General features: G+C 33.9%; 6 protein-coding genes across 12 annotated transcripts; 3 read left to right on the top strand and 3 right to left on the bottom strand.

Moving 5' to 3' along the window:
- Position 1: 1 nt before the first annotated feature.
- Positions 2-1,697, bottom strand: Tim9a (translocase of inner membrane 9). 3 transcript variants are annotated; one of them, XM_065345673.1, is made up of 4 exons: positions 1,469-1,624; positions 541-604; positions 359-454; positions 2-281 (listed from the first exon to the last, which is right to left on the bottom strand). In XM_065345673.1, exons 2-4 carry the CDS (start codon positions 589-591, stop codon positions 150-152), a joined length of 279 nt encoding a protein of 92 aa, XP_065201745.1. In that variant the 5' UTR covers positions 592-604; positions 1,469-1,624; the 3' UTR covers positions 2-149. The 3 variants fall into 3 exon arrangements, 2 of the variants coding, with proteins under 2 accessions (XP_065201745.1, XP_065201746.1); XM_065345674.1 differs by lacking the exon at positions 1,469-1,624 and adding an exon at positions 708-844; XR_010556313.1 differs by lacking the exon at positions 2-281 and adding an exon at positions 708-1,250 and having other exon boundaries at positions 376-454; positions 1,469-1,697.
- A 233-nt stretch (positions 1,698-1,930) lies between these two features.
- CycK (cyclin K) lies at positions 1,931-4,054 on the bottom strand. 2 transcript variants are annotated; one of them, XM_065345668.1, is made up of 8 exons: positions 3,789-4,054; positions 3,475-3,722; positions 3,268-3,399; positions 3,092-3,197; positions 2,959-3,025; positions 2,695-2,867; positions 2,455-2,616; positions 1,931-2,386 (listed from the first exon to the last, which is right to left on the bottom strand). In XM_065345668.1, exons 2-8 carry the CDS (start codon positions 3,691-3,693, stop codon positions 2,133-2,135), a joined length of 1,113 nt encoding a protein of 370 aa, XP_065201740.1. In that variant the 5' UTR covers positions 3,694-3,722; positions 3,789-4,054; the 3' UTR covers positions 1,931-2,132. The 2 variants fall into 2 exon arrangements, with proteins under 2 accessions (XP_065201740.1, XP_065201741.1); XM_065345669.1 differs by lacking the exon at positions 3,789-4,054 and having other exon boundaries at positions 3,471-3,612.
- Positions 4,055-4,265: 211 nt separating this feature from the next.
- LOC135832419 (uncharacterized) lies at positions 4,266-9,726 on the top strand. 2 transcript variants are annotated; one of them, XM_065345659.1, is made up of 8 exons: positions 4,266-4,609; positions 4,696-7,111; positions 7,190-7,316; positions 7,580-7,689; positions 7,895-8,164; positions 8,242-8,464; positions 8,540-8,760; positions 8,841-9,726. In XM_065345659.1, the coding sequence occupies exons 2-8, from the start codon at positions 4,915-4,917 to the stop codon at positions 9,239-9,241; spliced, it is 3,549 nt and encodes a 1,182-aa protein (XP_065201731.1). In that variant the 5' UTR covers positions 4,266-4,609; positions 4,696-4,914; the 3' UTR covers positions 9,242-9,726. The 2 variants fall into 2 exon arrangements, with proteins under 2 accessions (XP_065201731.1, XP_065201732.1); XM_065345660.1 differs by having other exon boundaries at positions 4,682-7,111.
- Zfrp8 (Zinc finger protein RP-8) lies at positions 9,709-11,116 on the bottom strand. Its single transcript, XM_065345670.1, has 3 exons — positions 10,300-11,116; positions 9,994-10,211; positions 9,709-9,906 (listed from the first exon to the last, which is right to left on the bottom strand). Exons 1-3 carry the CDS (start codon positions 10,967-10,969, stop codon positions 9,742-9,744), a joined length of 1,053 nt encoding a protein of 350 aa, XP_065201742.1. The 5' UTR covers positions 10,970-11,116; the 3' UTR covers positions 9,709-9,741.
- Positions 11,117-11,274: 158 nt separating this feature from the next.
- LOC135832423 (probable mitochondrial glutathione transporter SLC25A40) lies at positions 11,275-13,490 on the top strand. Of its 3 annotated transcripts, XM_065345667.1 has the most exons (7): positions 11,282-11,724; positions 11,799-11,974; positions 12,050-12,365; positions 12,439-12,537; positions 12,606-12,703; positions 12,770-12,851; positions 13,026-13,490. In XM_065345667.1, the coding sequence occupies exons 1-7, from the start codon at positions 11,595-11,597 to the stop codon at positions 13,241-13,243; spliced, it is 1,119 nt and encodes a 372-aa protein (XP_065201739.1). In that variant the 5' UTR covers positions 11,282-11,594; the 3' UTR covers positions 13,244-13,490. The 3 variants fall into 3 exon arrangements, with proteins under 3 accessions (XP_065201737.1, XP_065201738.1, XP_065201739.1); XM_065345665.1 differs by having other exon boundaries at positions 11,275-11,724; positions 11,799-12,365; XM_065345666.1 differs by having other exon boundaries at positions 11,278-11,724; positions 11,799-12,365; positions 13,035-13,490.
- A 2,522-nt stretch (positions 13,491-16,012) lies between these two features.
- Positions 16,013-17,223, top strand: LOC135832450 (transmembrane protein 50B-like). The gene is made up of 4 exons (XM_065345707.1): positions 16,013-16,415; positions 16,487-16,593; positions 16,668-16,837; positions 16,913-17,223. Exons 1-4 carry the CDS (start codon positions 16,317-16,319, stop codon positions 17,002-17,004), a joined length of 468 nt encoding a protein of 155 aa, XP_065201779.1. The 5' UTR covers positions 16,013-16,316; the 3' UTR covers positions 17,005-17,223.
- The last annotated feature ends 441 nt before the right edge of the window (positions 17,224-17,664 follow it).

Here is a 17,664-nt window from a genome sequence, read left to right as displayed (position 1 = left end):
GTTGATTTCCTATAAAAATTATTTATTTAAACCTTAATGACTATCTACAAACACGTTCATGCCTCAATATAAGTTTATACATAAGGGGAAAACATTAAACAATCACCAACGATTTCATATTTAACAATTACGCAACTCTTTCTATGAATTTATTGTCCTGGTAATTTTTGGGAAGTCGTCAGAGCATTTTCGTTAACTACCATTTGATATTCTTGAAACCGCTGAGATATTCTTTGACTCATTTTTAAATATTTTTCCATGCAATTCAAAGCGCAAGATTCCTTTTACAAATAATAAAACCAATTAAAAACACTCAAGATTTAAAAATTCTTTTTTCAGAAGAAATTTAAAACTATACCTCTTGCTTCTTGACTTGTCGTTGGGTGAAATCGAATGCGCATGCATCAAAACAGGTTTCTGATAACTTATTATATGATAGCAAAAAATCCTTAAACTGAAACAAATATTTCAAATGCCAAATCACGTATCTATCCGCAAGAAATACCAAAGCGAATTAGACAAGAGGAAAATATAGCCCACCGATTTAATCTGATCTTCTGATATAGATCCGTCTAACTGAGCAGCAGCCATTTCGAAAATTCACCTAAAATAACACACACAGAATGCGTACGTGTAATTCATATATTGAAAAATCTATTACTAACATGGTAATTTTCCAAAATCTGATTCGTATATAAATGAATTACCAAGGATTCATGGTATTTTCGAACATATCCAAAACATTCTTTATATCTTTAATATTTTGCGATAAAGTATTTAAAGGTTCGGCAATTTTACTCAATTCTTCACATTTAGCCATCAACTGATACATTAATTTGATATTATAATCAATTGCGTCGCAAGTTTTACATATGCAGTTACGATACGTCTCTAAACAGTCCAAAGTTAATGCCGATATGCTTCTCAAGATTCCAGTAAGGTTCTCTGTTAGATCATCAACGGAAGCTGCTATTCTATTGGCTTCAGCTTCCATTTCATTCAGTAATTCAAGATTTAAAGGAGAATGGCAAGATTTCGAGCCACTCGCCGAAGATACCGAAAATGATTCATTTTGAACAGAATCTGTTTTTAAAGAATCTGAATCCTGGCGATTAAGCGAACTCAAAGACAGATTGGATAAATCGTTTGCAACATCCGTTTGACTGTCATTCTTAGATTTATCATCTGCAGAGTTTTCTAACTTGTAATGAGATGTAGATGGCTCCTCATTATTTTCCATTCTCCGTCACCTAAAATGGTATAAGTAACGTATTCATATTTACGTTCGAATGAATGTATTTTGTACACTGCATAGTAGCGTACAAATCAATGGTATTTTTCATTTTTTAGAACACATGAAATACAACGGATATTTAGAATCAGTTCTGGAAAATTACTCTACACTAAACTAGATGTAAGATACTCACAGTGGTTAATCAAATGTGAAATAAGACAGTTTAACACTTACCTTATGTATGTAAGATCACACTTTTCTGACTTTTCAATTATTTTAATATTTTTATTTTCAATCGAGATGAATGATGAATCGGACATCGGACGGATCATTCACGATTATTTTTCTTATCAGTATTCTGTATTTCTGATCCCTCCCCTCTTTTCTCTATCCATTTTTCTGTTTGTTACTTTGTTACATTACACTGCACTTGGAGGATTTTCGCACTAATTTTCTTACGAAATACGAATTAAATTTAATTTACGTTTTTTCTGAATGATGATGAATGCAAAGCAAAATGATGATTGATGAGTATCAGAATATTTATCATAGCTTAATAATTTTTCAATTTTCGTTGGTTCCGACTTTCGAAACTGAAGCTATGCAATGCAACTTCTAAGCTTTTAGTTCTGTTTCCGTGTAGATAACAATTCAGCATCTGTTATTAGAGCATAACACTACAATTGAATACAAAAATTATTGAGTATTTATAAAAATTTATTTACATACAAAAAACAAAACATCTAACACCTGAACAAAGCAGTTGTAAAATGTACATAGATACAATAAAGAGAAAAATTCTTGAATGAAAAATGAATCTTTCTTCGGTAAACAATACTAGATACCTTTCGTAATAATACATACATACAATAAAAATCGCACAAAGTTACAAAACATTTCAATATCTACCATATATGAAACGGTATGGAGGAGCAGCTCCATCATGACTAGGTGGTGGATTCATCGGTATTCCAGGAGGTGGTACGGTGAATAATTGTGGCGGAGGAGGTGGTGGCGCAACCGCTGAATTAGGTGGGTATAGATTATTCATAGCACTCACATTAGGAATGGGATTTGCTAAAGGAGGAGGCAGTACCGACGTTGGTGGCAGTGTAGCCATCGGTTCTGTTGGAGGAGGAGGTTGAATCACAACTGAAACAACCCAACAATCAGTGAATATTTTGTACCAGTACAAAAGAAATGAGTCTGATTTATCGTACCTGACTTTGGTGGAGCCACCGAAGGTTTTGGCGGAGGAGGAGGTACACTATGATTATTACTAGCAGCAGTAGGTGTTTGAGAAGTGTTTGTTCCTGGTATGGAAGAGGCTGAACTAGTCGGTCTTTTTTGAGAATACAAATCTAACACTTGATGACATATATCTAAAAAAAATTCAAAATAGATTCAGCTGAAATTCAAAATGCAATTGATTCTTATACAGTAGAATCTGTAATACGAACCTTCAAGAAGTTCGAGCGTGACGCCATTAACAAACATTTCCCACCACCTCGTTTGATTTGCAGTTTTGCCGACCCAATTATTTATATCGTATTTACTGAGTTTAGCAGCCAAATACAACATCGCGACGGCTATTACTTCGGGCTCCCATTGTAAACATAAAGTTGTGCATAGACTAATAAACATCATAAAAATAAAAACATGAAATATGCATAGGGCAACTGAAACAAATCAGGACCGTTACAATTTTAAAACAAATACAATACCTGTCATTAACGAAAGTCCACGCCATTTGTAGCACGTCTTGCATTTTCTGTCGTTCACTCGTAACACCTGAACAGAAAACTATGAATAAATGCTTGTCAATAATAAAACTGCACAGATTCACATGAATTATACCTTTCAACGATTTGGCATACTTCAATAGAAAAGCGTAGGGATGATCAACTTGTAAATCAAACTTGATCGACTGAAGAAGTATCCTTTCAAGAACGAGCAACTCTTCCTGAAACGTTAGTTTGTTCATTTTCATTCAACAATAATATCGACAGTGGGTTCAAAATATAATCACATACCTTTGGGTCTTCGCCGAATTTTGCGAACTCTGTAGATGGTAAACATTTCTCAGCCATTTTAATAATATCTTTGGCTTTCTTCGGAGTTTCTTCGACTTTTCCAGCCAGAAATAAGGCACAGCAAGCGGTCAACTGAAAATGAATGAACTCATAAGCAGATACTGACTGGCCAATTTTTGAAAAACTACACTAGATAATTTTACCAACATATTTCGGAAAGGCAGTAAAGGAATGGACCATGTAAAATCTATGAAAGTATACCACTCCAGTAGCCATGGTGTTGTAACCTAGATCCATCTTGTTACCAGTTTCAATAATGAATCGAGCGCCTTCTTTTCTGTATTGGCACTCCAATTCATAATCTATACCATCTTTAGAAGAAGGCGTAGTTCTCAGCTCTTTCTTATCATAGTACCACCACGGCATTTTAGAAATACCTGTATTTCTATTTCAACCTGACGAAAAATCAGAAGATATAATATCAACAGACGTAGATTTTTCTATTAGAGTTTCAGCCTTACCTAGCGAGAAAGAAAGGATGAAAAGTGTTACAAGATTCTCTCAATGTATTCACTTGATACGCATGAAACTCAGTATGAAATATGAACCATTTTACACGGTACAAGAAACAATGAATAATTAGAACACTATTAAATCATGGCATGATAATTTCCGGCGAAAAAATTGATGAAAAATTCATCAATTGATCGTAATTCTGTTTCATTCAAGAGACGATAAAAAGCACCGCTGCTCAAAAAATAAAAATTATCTCAAAATAAACAACACAAAATGACGATTGTCAAAAAATCACAGAAAACACGGCTGTGATAAGAAAAATTACTCTCTTGTACACTAGCGCTAACCGGTATTCTTTCCTAACAAATTACGGTAAAACTTTTGTCTTTTCGATGTTAATACCTGTAATTTCTCAGTGGAATTTCATCATACAAACAAAACAAAATTTTGATGATAACGCAGAACGCAACCTTTTTTTTTGTTTTTATTTTTAAAAATCCGAAAGGCAAAATCGCTTCGTTCGCACTTCGCAGGAAAAATAAACTTCGAATTTAATCAAGTAAAAATTGATTATCTCGCGCATTACCGCGTTATTCCATTGTTTCAAGTCGTATTCTAAAAGTATAATACTCGTCAATGATGTATTTGTATTTCTCGCAAAATTGTGTAACTTATCGTTAAATTAGTTTTCCGATTCCATATCATTAGATCATTTGTCTGTCGTCAGTTTTACTTTCTGTGAATTGAGTTTATTCGTTCACCGTGTTGTCGATGTTGGTCAACTTTCCGTTTTCGACTGCATGTATTTCATCGCGTATTCTACGAGGTAACAAATTTTATTTGAAAATTTAATGTTGTGTCCATGTATTTATCATTTTTCTATAAAATCAGTAATCAGTTGTTCGTTTACAGAATGTACCGTCAAAAAGTTGAAAACCCAGCCTCTAGATTCAATGCCTCCTAAAATCTCGCATGTTTACCGATGGTTATGCGCTGATTCTTTTTTACACGGAACTTTGGAAGTATTGATGGCGAAGTAAACTATTTGTACACTACTGCTAATCAATGCGTTGAATTCTTCGTTTTGAAATATTGCGTGCGTATGCTTTGAATTATATACCATAATCCATAATGAGCAACCAGAACGTGGCGAAAACCGTTGAAGAATTGAGTAACTTTTTTACCGGTCAATTAGAATGTACAAAATGTAAGAAATCAGTTGCATTTTCTACCGATTTACTGACTCAGCATTTGAAAAACTGTTCTAAAAGTACTTCAGAAACATTTACTGATGCCAAAGACTCAAACAATTCTGAAATTTTCCATCAATATCAAGCGTATCTGAAAGCGTATTCTGATGAAGGCACGTTTGCTGATCTCAGTAATTCGTTGCCTGCCGTTGGCGTAGATCAATTAAAACAGTTGAAAATATCAATTAAGCAGTTCCGATGTTTATTTTGTAATTCATGTGGAAACATAGAAGATTGGGAAAATCATGTATTGAATTGCTATCGCATTACCTTGTCTCCTTTGTGTTGTGCATGTTTGCTATGCGAAACGTTGCTGTGCGGTGAACAAAAAACAGTCACCGATCATGCTCATTTTAAAAAAGATGCGAGCTTTTTCTTATTGAGCCATTTTTCTGGCATCGTTGATGTACTGAAAAATCAACTGACGAATTATTACAAATTTGAACGGAAAGTGTCACGAAATGATCCGAAACTGGGTTTTTATTGCGGATCTTGTAATTGGTACCTTTTCTACGATGTAGATAAACATTTCAGTTCGCCGAGTCATAGATTGAATGCGAATATAACCTACGATTTGTATTATTGCAGCACATGCTTTGTGATTATTTATGGTGACGATAAGTTGTTTTATAGTCATAATATGTCCAAGCAACATTTTATTATGAAGGCTAATAACAAACAAAAACTTGCGATTAGACCGGAAAATGTGATGCACAGAATCTTACTGATGTCAGTGAAAGCGACGATGGATAAAAATATCTCAACAAATCCTACTGCGCAGTCATTCTATTGTGATTTGTGTTCTTTCGTCGCAACTACGAGTGAAAAATGGTCGCAACATTTGTCATCTAATGATCACAGTAAAACGATGTGCAGCGGAATTGTTCGCACTGCTAACGACGAAATGAAACCGTTTGAGTACGTTTGTGTACATTGCAAGTTATCGATATTCGGCACTATTTTTACTCATATTGCACATTGTACTTCTTATGGACACGAAACTATCAAGAATTTGCTTATCAATTACCACAATGATGCAAATATGAAAGCAGTAAAAGAAACAGAAGCATTACGAAGCATTCTTCTCCCTACCGCATTGTCTGAACGGAAAAACAATTCCCAAATTAACGGAGATTCAGTCATGGCGGCTGTGTCATCTACTTCATGCAATCAACCTAGTACTAGTCAGGCTGCTCACGTTGATCGAAAAAAACCGGCGAAAGAAGTAGTGTATTTTTCTTACACGCAATTTATCTACGAGAAAAATCTTGACACGAGGGATGTATGCGACATGATTGAAAATCTTCGCGCTTTTTTACGAGAAACCTGGATTAATCTGAACGTAAAGGAATGCAAAACCAGTTGCGTATACTGTAACGTTTTTTCATCAAATGATTCCCAATGGTGGACTCATTTAAGGTCGCAGCCGCATATCGATAAAATGAATCAACATTATAAAACAACCAAATCTTACAAGGCCATCGTTTTGTTTTGTCATTGCTGTAACATTTCCATTCTAGGACCCGTGTCGACTGAAAAAAAGCATTCCATTAGAAGTCAGCATAAGAAAAAAGCTGAACAGTTTTTGCAATCTGCAACTAATTACGATAGAACGTCGAAAAAGTCCGATTCTTCTAGCGACGCTGAACTGAAATCAAAGACAAATGAAGTAATTTCGAATGGAATCGCTCATCAGAATACTATTTCTCAATTTCCTGCAGCTTTTCAAACGAACGAGGAATTCTTCGATGATCTCAGAGCATCTCAAAAAGCTAGCGAAGTAAAATTTTTACGCACTCAATCTATGTCATCAAACGCGAGCTCGAAAAATGATAATGACGATAAAAGCGAAGATGAAGGCGATGTCGTATCTTATGTTTTACTTAACGGTGAAAACGATGGAGAAGAAAAAGTTAGCGATCACGAATTGGACGATTCTTTTCTCAGCGAAATTGAAAATAATTTACCAGAGGCTCCGTCTACCTCAGAATCTAGCGATCCGGCAATTTCTCAAGAAGCAGATAACGTCGCTAATGATGAAAATACTGAATTTGTTAAACATCTTATCATCGCTAAAGGTGAGAAGATTTTTAATTTCAAAGTTGATCGTTGATTATGTAAAACTGCACCGATAGTAACAATACTTTTTATTCTAGGCATACCGCCTCAAATAATTCAAAACAAGCGAATATGTTTGGAAACTTTCAGAAGATATGGGAACATTAAGCGAATATTCACGAAGAGAAACAAACCTGATTGGTTATACATGATGGTTTTAACCGAGTATGTTGAATATCGAATTACATTTATCGCTAAATTTGTTCGCTTTGCATTTTATCTGCAGTTTTTTGATATAGTTAACATACTTAGTCATTTCCTTTCTCGGAATAAGTAATCACTATGATTCTCGTGAATCATACAGTTTATTGCATTTGTTAAATTATGTACCAACTACCAAGTTATAAAATTTCATGCACGTTTCAAGGGACATGTACTTAATAGAACCATTGCTCGAATTTTATGGATATTTTGTGTTTATATTGCAGGCCAGAACAAGTATTTAACCGATTGCACCAGAATATTAAAACTTTGAAAGCGACGTTGGGAACTGATGAATTGAGTATCGAGTACGATACACGAAATACTGATCAAACTGGTTAGTTGAAGATGATATCGTTTTTCATTACAATTTACTGGGCTGGACAGTCTCAAATTGGGTAACATTGAAACGGGAGGGGACAGTTCGTAATCAATTTTATGCAAAGAAGTATACTATGCTGTCAAAAAAATTGATCCATGATTATTTCCAATTTTTTGCATCGAGACCTAAATGTAATGGAATACTGTATGATTTTTTTCAGGCATAAAGAAAAATTTAACGAACGATGCAAAAACCACTTTTTCCAATATGAATGCTCTAAACGAAGCAGTGCAAAATTTAATGCGACTTTACGAAGAAGAAAGTAATTCGGAAGAGTCGAGACTGAAAATGAAAAAAATCGAGAATACCGTGTTAGATTTAGCACAAAAGAGTTACGGACCTAGCATTCCGGTCAAAGTATTCACGTTTGGATCCAGAGTTACCGGATTGGCTACAAAGAACAGCGACGTTGATATTTATCTTCAGATCGGTTAGTAAAATGTGTTTACTTTGAACAGCCGTCGGCTTTTGATTGCTACTTTTATGAGTGATCCATTTGTTTTGCAGATCATTCTTTTGGAGGTGGAGTCCACGAGAATGTCGCATTACAACAGCAGTTGGTTCTATATTTTTCAAACAAAATGAGACAATTGCCGGGCGATTATCGCAACATTGTATCTATACCGTTCGCTCGAGTACCAATAGTGAAATTCACTCACACAAAGTCTAATTTGAATTGCGATTTGTCGTTCAAGAGTGGCCTCAGCACAATGAATAGTTTATTAGTGAAGTATGCCCTCAATTATCTATTGTTTCAGTTTTCATTCCTTGGTTATTAACCTGTCTTGTATTGATTTTTTTATAGGACGTATTTAAAATTAGATGACAGAATTAAATATCTCGTTTGCGCTGTGAAATTGTGGATGAAAAAGAACGATTTGGCTGATCGCAATTTATTTACAACGTATGCACAAATATGGATGGTGTTGTTCTTCTTAATGCAGCCTGAACATGCCGTTGTTCCTACAGTTTTAAACTTGCGAAAAGAATTACCTCTCGAACAAAAGGATCACGTTACCGTTGAAGGTAAATAAGGGAATTGTATTTACCTATTACGATATTTCACCTGTTTTGATTGAAATCCTTACTTGAAAATGAATTTCCAGGTTGGAATTGCGCTTTTCCCAACGCCAAAAATATTGTATGGAGAAGCAGCTGCTCACTCAGCAAAGAAGAACTGCTACTGAAATTTTTCCAATTTTACAGTCAAGAGAATTTACAAAATTACGCCTTGTGCACGTTGACAGGTATTAAAATGCATAAAAAATATTTCCTCGAATTGTTCATGACATTACCGCCCACTTTCAATGAATACAAACGTAAACTAAGGGCAGATGGCGCATTGTATTATAAAGTTATCGATGATTTCGATGGTTTATGCATACAAGACCCGTTTGACCATTGTCATAATTTAACAAAAACAATTGGCGTTCGTAAGTTCCACAGTTTTATCAACTTGTGCCAACAAACTGCAGAAATTATGAAATCAAACTTGAATGCGACCTAAATGTTATTGTAAAAGTATTTTTTTTTATATTCCGTTATATTATCCTGATGATAAATTTGTATAAGTTGTTGGTTTTTTCGGTTTTGGTGTACCACCAATTGAAACGAAATTGATGTGTTTTTTTTTGGAATCTACAACCTTTCGGTGTTTGCGAATTATGGTTCGAAACAGAAAATTGTAAGATTTTGCGAGTTTTCATCTCATTACATTGTGTTAACTACGATCTGAGTTTTATGTGTGAATCATCATTTTTTCATTTAAGATAATGTGATTTCTTTATGTTTTTATCCTTAAGGAATTTATTTTAATGAGTCATGTTTTATTATAACGCTTAAGTTAGGGTGAAATTTAAAGCACTTACTTTCTCATCGATCAGTAAACGTGAGTAAACGTTGAAGATGATTTTTAAAATAACACTGACGCGAGATCGTGTCACATTGTTGATGTTAATCGAAGAAAAATATATGTTATGAATTTTTTTAAAACGTTTATTACAGAAATTATTCAACCAAATCTTGTTTCCATAAAAATTCTTGTTTGTAAGCGGGACCGGAATCACAACTGTTTTTACATGTATAAACGGCCAAAGTGCCCCAGTCGAAAACGCCAACCGTGCTTTTCTCATTTTTATCCAGATTCAGGTAATTCAGTAGTTGCGGAAGAATCTAAGAATGAAATAGAAATCGAAGATGTGCTAGTTGAGCATAATTCAGATGATATACTTGATCAATTAATTATAAGGGAAAAAATACCTGAAATTCAAATTCTCTTTCGCTACTACAATACTCGCAAGGTGGTATTTCAGAATCTTGAGGGATGAATTTTGAAGATAACCATAATGGTTTGGTACCTCGAGCATAACGTATAACTTGTTCAGGATTTTCCATAATACGAGATTTGAAATTTAAAAAATACTTGTCGAGAATACTTTCGTTGCATTGACTAAAGAAACGTTCCACCATCGGATCATCTACAACCATACATTCATTTAATAAAAGTGCATAATATAAAAATAATATTATGAATAGTAAGAGCAATTAATCAAAATAATTATATACCTTGAGCTGTAGCTATTCCGCGAATTTGTGAGTAATTTGGAGCATCAGTGTTTTCAACACTTTCTGCTTCCGATTCCGCATCATCACTTTCACTGCACGATTCATCTGAATAGTCGTCCTCTGGTTCGATATTTATTCCAAATTCTGGAAGCAATGCAAGGTTTTCCTTTTGAGATGCTTTTCCTAGAGTGCGTTCAAAAATGTTCCGATGAGCCGCTGAACAGAACGTTTCGTCGTCTTTTTGGTATAATTCTTCACAACTTCTAATGCCACAAATTTCGCATAACTTTACGCCAAATGTTCTGCAATTGATATCAGGACGCCAGGAAACGTCTTCAGTAGGCGGTAGAGCAGGATAACACGAATTTTCTCTCGGTAACTGATTCCGAAACACGATGAAATTTCGGTTGGAGTTCGATTGAAAACAATTTTTCGAAAGGCACAGAAATACGAACAAAGTTCTATGAAAGCTGGTATCCTTCTCGTTGTAAGGACAGTAAATCTGGCACAAAAAGTACCGAGGTTGATTACATACATCGCATATTAGGTCTTTAGATTCCGGGATATTTTTCAAGTCAAGCCAAGACGGTTTACCTCCTATTTTGCTAGGAAAAAAACGACTCTCCAGGAGTTTGCAAGATTTGTCCACGAAACCTAAATCAACAGACATTCTTACGAACAAAAATACAAATACACTCGTAAATAATTTACATTAAAATTGGAAATTTTTTCACATAATAAATTATTTCAACAAATTGAGTTTTTATTCAACCAACATCAACTCGTTATCACACTCGGCAAACGTAATCACCGAACATCGATCACGTGCTCAAAAAAAATGTGGCATTGTGCCTCGTTGTGCCTTCGAAGATTTTTTTTTTAGTACAAGTTTTCGATCCAGTTGGTTTTATAATTCACATGGATCTATGCGATTAATTGATATGATAATGATATCACGTACAAACTTTTCTTTTCCCTTTCCGCGATCCGCACATGTGCAATGTATTTTATGAAATAATTGTGAATTTTGACGACCTTGTAAATTGTTTGAATTTCCTAATTATACTTAGCGGTTAAGATAAGCGTGTATGTTGTGCTGTTGCATCATGTACCCTGTAAATTCTCATATCTCATAAATTTTTCGCGATTTGATCGAAGTGTGTTGTTGAACGTTCAAAAAAAAATGTAACTGTACAGCTGTGTAACTCATCTGTCGATCACACCCACCATTGGAGTTTAGATTCCTACCATATTTATTAATTTCCGCGTAACTATCTGTGATATATAATTATAAAATGTCTGAGTTGAATCCGAAACCGGCGGTGCTGAGCAGTGGCTCATTGACAGATGATCCCAGATTTAGAATCACTCCTTATCAGCAAATGGCAGCAGCATGTACCGGCGCTGTTGTTACGTCACTTCTGAGTGAGCCCTAGTTCAATATTCTTACTCACGATCTGACTCCGAAATTCCATTAATTGCTACATTTCACATTTCAGTGACACCTTTGGATGTTGTTAAAGTTAGATTACAGGCTCAACAAAAGAGCCCATCTGTCGTTCATAAATGTTTCCTGTATTGTAATGGACTAATGGATCATATATGTCCGTGTCCTACCCCTTCATCACCTCAAACATATTGGTATTCTCGTGGAGGGCAATTCTCTGGAACTCTGGTTAGGAAATTTCATAACAGTTGCAGCTTGATGAATGAAAATTTCTATGTTAATTGTTTTTGTTCTTCTGTACAGGATGCATTCGTAAAAATAACTCGTAATGAGGGCATATCTTCGTTATGGAGTGGACTAAGTCCTACTTTGGTTTTAGCTTTACCAGCAACAGTCATATATTTCGTTACATACGAACAACTACGAAGTAGATTGAAAAATTTCGCTAATCGATACGAGATACAGAAATCATCTCAGAATTTAAATCTTCAAGTTTTACCTCAGCCATTATGGGTACCTTTGGTGGCCGGATGCACAGCTAGAATCTGGTCAGTTGCAATTGTCAGCCCTCTTGAACTTATTAGAACTAAAATGCAATCTGAGAAGCTAAATTATCTACGTGAGTATGGAATTTCGATATCTTAATGCAGTTTGTTCTTCAGTTTATTTGATTTATGAATTAAATGTTATAGAAACAAATGAAGCAGTCAGGAGTTTAATTCATTATCATGGAATTGGAGGATTATGGAAAGGAATGCTACCTACATTGTTACGAGACGTGCCTTTTTCCGGTAATTCGCCTCGAGTAGAATCGAATTTGAAATTCATCCAATTAATGCTTAATCGTATCAATTTTCAGGTATTTATTGGGTTACCTATGAGAAAATAAAATCGTATACTAATCAAGATGGCTCTTCATTTGTATTCAGTTTCATCGGCGGAAGCATTAGCGGAGCGGTGGGTGAAGTTTGCGTAGTTCTACTACTCATCAAATAAATAATCTAATTCCGTCTTTTTATCCAGATTGCAGCTACAGTAACGACTCCATTCGACGTTGTAAAAACCCTCTACCAAATAAATTTTATCGATAAAGAAATAATGACAGGTGAGTGCTAAATTTGTGCATTTATTACGTAGTTAGTTATCCCGGATTCACTTAACCCCTGTTTCTAAATTTTCGTACTCACGATTGCTGATTTGTGTGTGTATTATCGTCAAGAAACGGGTGTCAGGTGGAACTAATTACGCTCAGATACTGTTTTATTATTTTGTGTTTAAGAACCTCCAGGTCACAGCCCAACAGTCTTAATGACGCTAAAGAGAATTTACGAAACCAACGGATTACCTGGCTTGTTCTCCGGAATTGTTCCTAGACTAATTAAAATTGTTCCAGCTTGTGCTATTATGGTAGCCAGTTTCGAGTTCGGCAAGAATTATTTTCATAATAGAAATTTGCACAGTTATCTCAGCAAAAAACAGAACGTGGATAAAACATAAGAGGTATAATCATCGAGTTAATAATGTTCCGGTCTGATTTGAATGGTTAAGAGTTTGAAATTTGGTTGAACATCGAACGTTTAATCCTACTTCACATCGAGGTATTGCCCATCCTATGAACGTTTGGATGCAGAAACACGGTCGAGGAATGGATTTGTGAATTTGTTTGTAGTTCGTCAGAATAACAGACATTATAATATTAAGAGCTTCACGTGTAGCGTGCAATAAAAATTTTTATTCTTGGTTATTCTCTACTATGCTTTGTTTAGTCGGTATTGTTTTCAAAAGTTGATTAATGAAACGCCTACTGGGATTATCTGTTTCAGCTTTTGCCCCTGTAATCATCGATTTTATGATCTTATAAATATTCGGAGAATTTTCTAATTGTGGGTCGACTTCTTTTTCAAGGTAAACGACTATAGAAATTTAAACCCCTTCGGAGATTTTTCGAAACTATTCGTGTTTTGTTTTGTAATTTTTTTCTTCGGAGAGCAGCTGAAAGTGTGTAGTTCGTTCAAGGAGAAGCCATTTTGTAATTTACAGCTTAATGCTTGAGTTTCGAATTTTGAATTTGATTGATTTTTCATTTTTAGAACTTGAGCTCTAAGTACTTCAAATTCAAAAATTGATGTTCAAAACTTCATATGAACGGAAGGGAGGGAAAGTGACCAATTCTCAATCTCAAATCAAAGTCATATTTTTTCATCTTTTGCACTTGTGACTTGATTGGGGTTTTAAGAAAAATGCTTTCGTCGAAACGAAAACAGAAAACTTGCCATTTCAAATTTATTTTCATTTTTTATTTTATATTATTTATTCTTGTATCTTATTCATAAAATCAATGATAAATAATAGGTTTGTTCGTTTTTATTACTCCGTCTAACCGGGTCTACACTTTCCTTACTCTCCTTACTCCGCTCTCCACTTTTTACCCCTGATTTAACCAAAGACCTATAACAGGTCTCTGGATTTAACCTTACCCGGGTAAGAAACCTGGTTAAAAACGAACAAACCAGGGATGTCTAGCTAGCCAATAGCCATTAGCCATTAGCCGTTAGCTTATTGAATTTTTGACGTTTAGCCATTAGCCATTAGCCAGCCAATCAACAAAAAATTTAGCCATTAGCCAGCTTTAGCCAATTGATTTTGGCTGAAAATGATTGGCAAAAATTGAAAATTAATAGGTGAGTAAATGGGTTTCCTGTGGGTAAAAAAAATCAAAATTTTAAAATTTGTAATAAAATCATAAGCAAAAGACCAAAAAAGTAGTTTGACATTGGCGGTTCTGGTTTTTTTTCTGAATTTTTTTCAATGATCGTTGTTTTTCTAGAAAATGAGTGAGAAATCAGTTTATGAATATGATCAAATAATGCGTGAATGCGAATAATTGCGATTCACGTTTGTGAAATAATAATTATTTCCTAAAACTAGAAATAATATCGATAATGGGAATGTGCTCATTTAGAGCAGGGTTGTACAAAAACGTGTTTTTTTTAAAAAAAAAACAAAAAAAACGTTTTTTTTTTGTTTAAAACGTTTTTTTTGTTTTAAAACAGTTTTTTTTACTTGTTTAAAACTATGTGTTTAAAACGCGTTTTAAACACGTTTAAAATGTGTTTTAAACACAAATACATTCGTTTTGGGTTCATCAGACATCAATTTTTAAGAAGTGACGTCATAAAATAGCTATACAACTCAAGAAATATTGAAAAATTGGAATCAAAACACAAAATTTGTCTCTAAAAATACTGTTTGTTCAATTTCACTTTTTTTCAACAAGAAATTAAAAAAAACGTGTTTTTTTTTTAGGAAATTGGAGTTGAAAAAAAACACGTTTAAAACAAAAAAAACACTGTTTTAAACGGTTTTAAATGGCCTTTTTTGTTTAAAACATCGTTCTGTTTTTTTTCAGTTGTTTTAAACGTGTTTTAAACATGTTTAAAACATTTTTGTTTTAAACATGTACAACCCTGATTTAGAGGAGTATTTTGCAGCGTTGTGAAAACGAAATGATTTCGTTTTCGTTTTCACATTTAAAAAAATTACGTTTTCGTTATATAACGTTTTGTTTGGTTATTAAAAATAACGTTTTCGTTTTGTTTAACGTTTTTTTTCGTTATTCTTCATTTTCCTCAAATTTGGCCAATTTCAGTAAATTTAGAAAAAAAATAGGAAATGAGCAACATTAAAACAAATTGAAAACATGAAAAATATGCAGAAAACTAATAATTTATCCCCTATAATAACAACGTTCCAAAACTTTTCTCATTTTTTTTAAGTTGCAGGCCCATTTTTTTGCATTTTTGAGACCTATTTCCAGTGTATGAAGAAAAAAAATTGATAACGAAAAAAAACGAAATGGATTTCGTTTTATGATAAATATCGTTATTATATATTTAACGTTTTCGTTTAACGTTATGTCTCCATGAACCTCAAAAATATCGTTTTTTTTCGTTTTTCGTTTTCGATAAAATAACGTTTTCACAACGCTGGTATTTTGAGGGGTCACTCGATTTTTGAAAAATTATAAAATTAGCCAGCTAATAGCCAGCCAATAGCCAGCCAATGAAGAGACATTAGCCAATAGCCCTTAGCTTAGCCAAAGCCCTAAATTTTTTTAGCTTTAGCCGTTAGCTTTAGCCAATCCCATTGGCTAGACATCCCTGGAACAAACCTACTAGCATACTACAGCAAGTAGCGCGATCTACCAAAAAACCATCAGTCATTCGAAATTTTTCGTGGTTTGATCCAGGACCCAGGCAGTTTTAGTTCATTGTAGATTGTACTTTATCGAGTTTTGTTTTGCTTTTGATGAAGTTTTGATCCAAATTAAATTCGGAATCAAGAAGTTTCAAGTTTTGAATTTTTGTTTTGCTGTAAGATTCAACTGAATTGAATGAGTTAATAAAATTGCGTTGGTTGATTCTATTGAAAATATGTTGATGTAACTAAAAACTTGAATATTGGTGAACATTTCAAACCTTTGTTATCATAAGCGCTTTCTCAAAAGTCAAACCTTCAATTATCATTAGTCATCAGTTTAATTTAACAATTAATTCAAATATTATTCAATATGTCATCGTGGAGCGATAATATCAATTTAAATTCCTGCCTTTGGTTCGAAGGCGAAGATAAGAGGAACACAACTGCAGCCATATTAGCTGGTATTTTCGTAAGTATGAATCCCCTAACTGACTAAAAACACTTCTTATTTAATTGCAAAATAATGAGAAATTGTTACAGTTCTCTGTCGGATGGTGGTTGATGATCGATGCGAATTGGGTATATCCTGCTGCAGTGAGTAGTGGATATTATGTATGTGGTATTATAGCTACCGTATCATTGATCATGTAAGTGTATCATTCGTCAATTTTGTACTTTGAACTTGGAACAATTACAATTTCCTAAATTGTTGTTCGTGCAGGGTAAATTTAGTATCCCAGTCGCAAATTCGCGGAGATTATGCCGGAGGATATTTTGGTCCTAACGGAGCTCGAGCATGGTTATTCGTCGGTTTTGTATTGGGATTTGCGTCAGTTATTGCTTCATTTTGGATATTTTTTGCCGACTTCGTTCCGCATTCTAGTGAAAAAGGTGAGTAATGCTATATTTTGTTTTCCTCTTTTGAACAGAAATATCAAACTTATTTACATTTTATTCACTTTTCAGTGCCAGGAGTTGAATTACTCACGCAGAATATTTTCATTTTCGTCAGTTCTTTAATTTACAAATTCGGACGAATTGAAGAGAATACGTGGTGAATTAATCAATTAAAACGAATTTTTTATACATATATTTTTCATCAATTTTAGATTTATTATAATTAAGACATGTTCCTTGATTTCATTTATTGTAGTTTAACTATCTATTTTTTATTCTATAAATATTGTAATTAAATAATGTATGTACTTTCAAATTACCGATTTTACGATAGATATGTTTTATAATTTTATTTTGCATTATATTTTATTCGAGTTTTATGTTAAGTACCTATTTTATTTTTCTTAACTCCATGTATTTCTTGTGGTATAGGTACTGGAAGGTTGTATGGAATTTTTTAGTTCTTACGGTATCGTTGCGGATTTTTCTGGAATCTTACGAATCGTATTTTGAATGAACTATTTAAAATTAGCTTATTAAAATTTCTTGAGGGAAGTTCTTCGAATACGTTTTGAAAAGACTGCGAAATTGCGATACGTTACAGACAGACACTTAAGTGATGTGATATTGTGATATAGGTACATACTTGAAAATTTTTATTTTTTTCTTACTGTTATAATTTATGCTAAGTTTTAGGTGATGCACTCTTACTTCAACTTTCGGTTCTTTTTTTGTAACCAATTTTATGCCAATTCAGCAATGATCAAAGTGGATCCCTGATGAATGAGTTTGAAAGTTTAAATTACTGCTCATGCTCAATG

The sequence above is a fragment of the Planococcus citri genome, chromosome 1 (genome assembly GCF_950023065.1).
Source record: "Planococcus citri chromosome 1, ihPlaCitr1.1, whole genome shotgun sequence".
Lineage (NCBI taxonomy): Eukaryota > Metazoa > Arthropoda > Insecta > Hemiptera > Pseudococcidae > Planococcus > Planococcus citri.
Note: the sequence above shows the minus strand (reverse complement) of the source record. Positions and strands in the feature narration are given on the sequence as shown.

What these genes read in the sequence shown, in the direction of transcription:
- LOC135832423 (XM_065345665.1), top strand. Translation starts at nt 11,595, where the DNA reads ATGTCTGAGTTGAATCCGAAACCGGCGGTGCTGAGCAGTGGCTCATTG. An exon ending in TGAGAAGCTAAATTATCTAC is followed by an intron (nt 12,366 to 12,438) that starts GTGAGTATGGAA and finishes TAAATGTTATAG; the next exon opens with AAACAAATGAAGCAGTCAGG. An exon ending in GCGGAAGCATTAGCGGAGCG is followed by an intron (nt 12,704 to 12,769) that starts GTGGGTGAAGTT and finishes CTTTTTATCCAG; the next exon opens with ATTGCAGCTACAGTAACGAC.
- Zfrp8 (XM_065345670.1), bottom strand. Translation starts at nt 10,969, where the DNA reads ATGTCTGTTGATTTAGGTTTCGTGGACAAATCTTGCAAACTCCTGGAG. An exon ending in CGGAATAGCTACAGCTCAAG is followed by an intron (nt 10,212 to 10,299) that starts GTATATAATTAT and finishes GTATGGTTGTAG; the next exon opens with ATGATCCGATGGTGGAACGT. An exon ending in AAAGAGAATTTGAATTTCAG is followed by an intron (nt 9,907 to 9,993) that starts GTATTTTTTCCC and finishes TTTCATTCTTAG; the next exon opens with ATTCTTCCGCAACTACTGAA.
- LOC135832450 (XM_065345707.1), top strand. Translation starts at nt 16,317, where the DNA reads ATGTCATCGTGGAGCGATAATATCAATTTAAATTCCTGCCTTTGGTTC. An exon ending in CCATATTAGCTGGTATTTTC is followed by an intron (nt 16,416 to 16,486) that starts GTAAGTATGAAT and finishes AAATTGTTACAG; the next exon opens with TTCTCTGTCGGATGGTGGTT. An exon ending in GCTACCGTATCATTGATCAT is followed by an intron (nt 16,594 to 16,667) that starts GTAAGTGTATCA and finishes TTGTTCGTGCAG; the next exon opens with GGTAAATTTAGTATCCCAGT.
- LOC135832419 (XM_065345659.1), top strand. Translation starts at nt 4,915, where the DNA reads ATGAGCAACCAGAACGTGGCGAAAACCGTTGAAGAATTGAGTAACTTT. An exon ending in TGATATTTATCTTCAGATCG is followed by an intron (nt 8,165 to 8,241) that starts GTTAGTAAAATG and finishes TTTGTTTTGCAG; the next exon opens with ATCATTCTTTTGGAGGTGGA. An exon ending in GGATCACGTTACCGTTGAAG is followed by an intron (nt 8,761 to 8,840) that starts GTAAATAAGGGA and finishes ATGAATTTCCAG; the next exon opens with GTTGGAATTGCGCTTTTCCC.
- CycK (XM_065345668.1), bottom strand. Translation starts at nt 3,693, where the DNA reads ATGCCGTGGTGGTACTATGATAAGAAAGAGCTGAGAACTACGCCTTCT. An exon ending in AATTCGGCGAAGACCCAAAG is followed by an intron (nt 3,198 to 3,267) that starts GTATGTGATTAT and finishes CTAACGTTTCAG; the next exon opens with GAAGAGTTGCTCGTTCTTGA. An exon ending in GTATGCCAAATCGTTGAAAG is followed by an intron (nt 3,026 to 3,091) that starts GTATAATTCATG and finishes TTTTCTGTTCAG; the next exon opens with GTGTTACGAGTGAACGACAG.
- Tim9a (XM_065345673.1), bottom strand. Translation starts at nt 591, where the DNA reads ATGGCTGCTGCTCAGTTAGACGGATCTATATCAGAAGATCAGATTAAA. An exon ending in CAGAAGATCAGATTAAATCG is followed by an intron (nt 455 to 540) that starts GTGGGCTATATT and finishes TATTTGTTTCAG; the next exon opens with TTTAAGGATTTTTTGCTATC. An exon ending in GACAAGTCAAGAAGCAAGAG is followed by an intron (nt 282 to 358) that starts GTATAGTTTTAA and finishes TATTTGTAAAAG; the next exon opens with GAATCTTGCGCTTTGAATTG.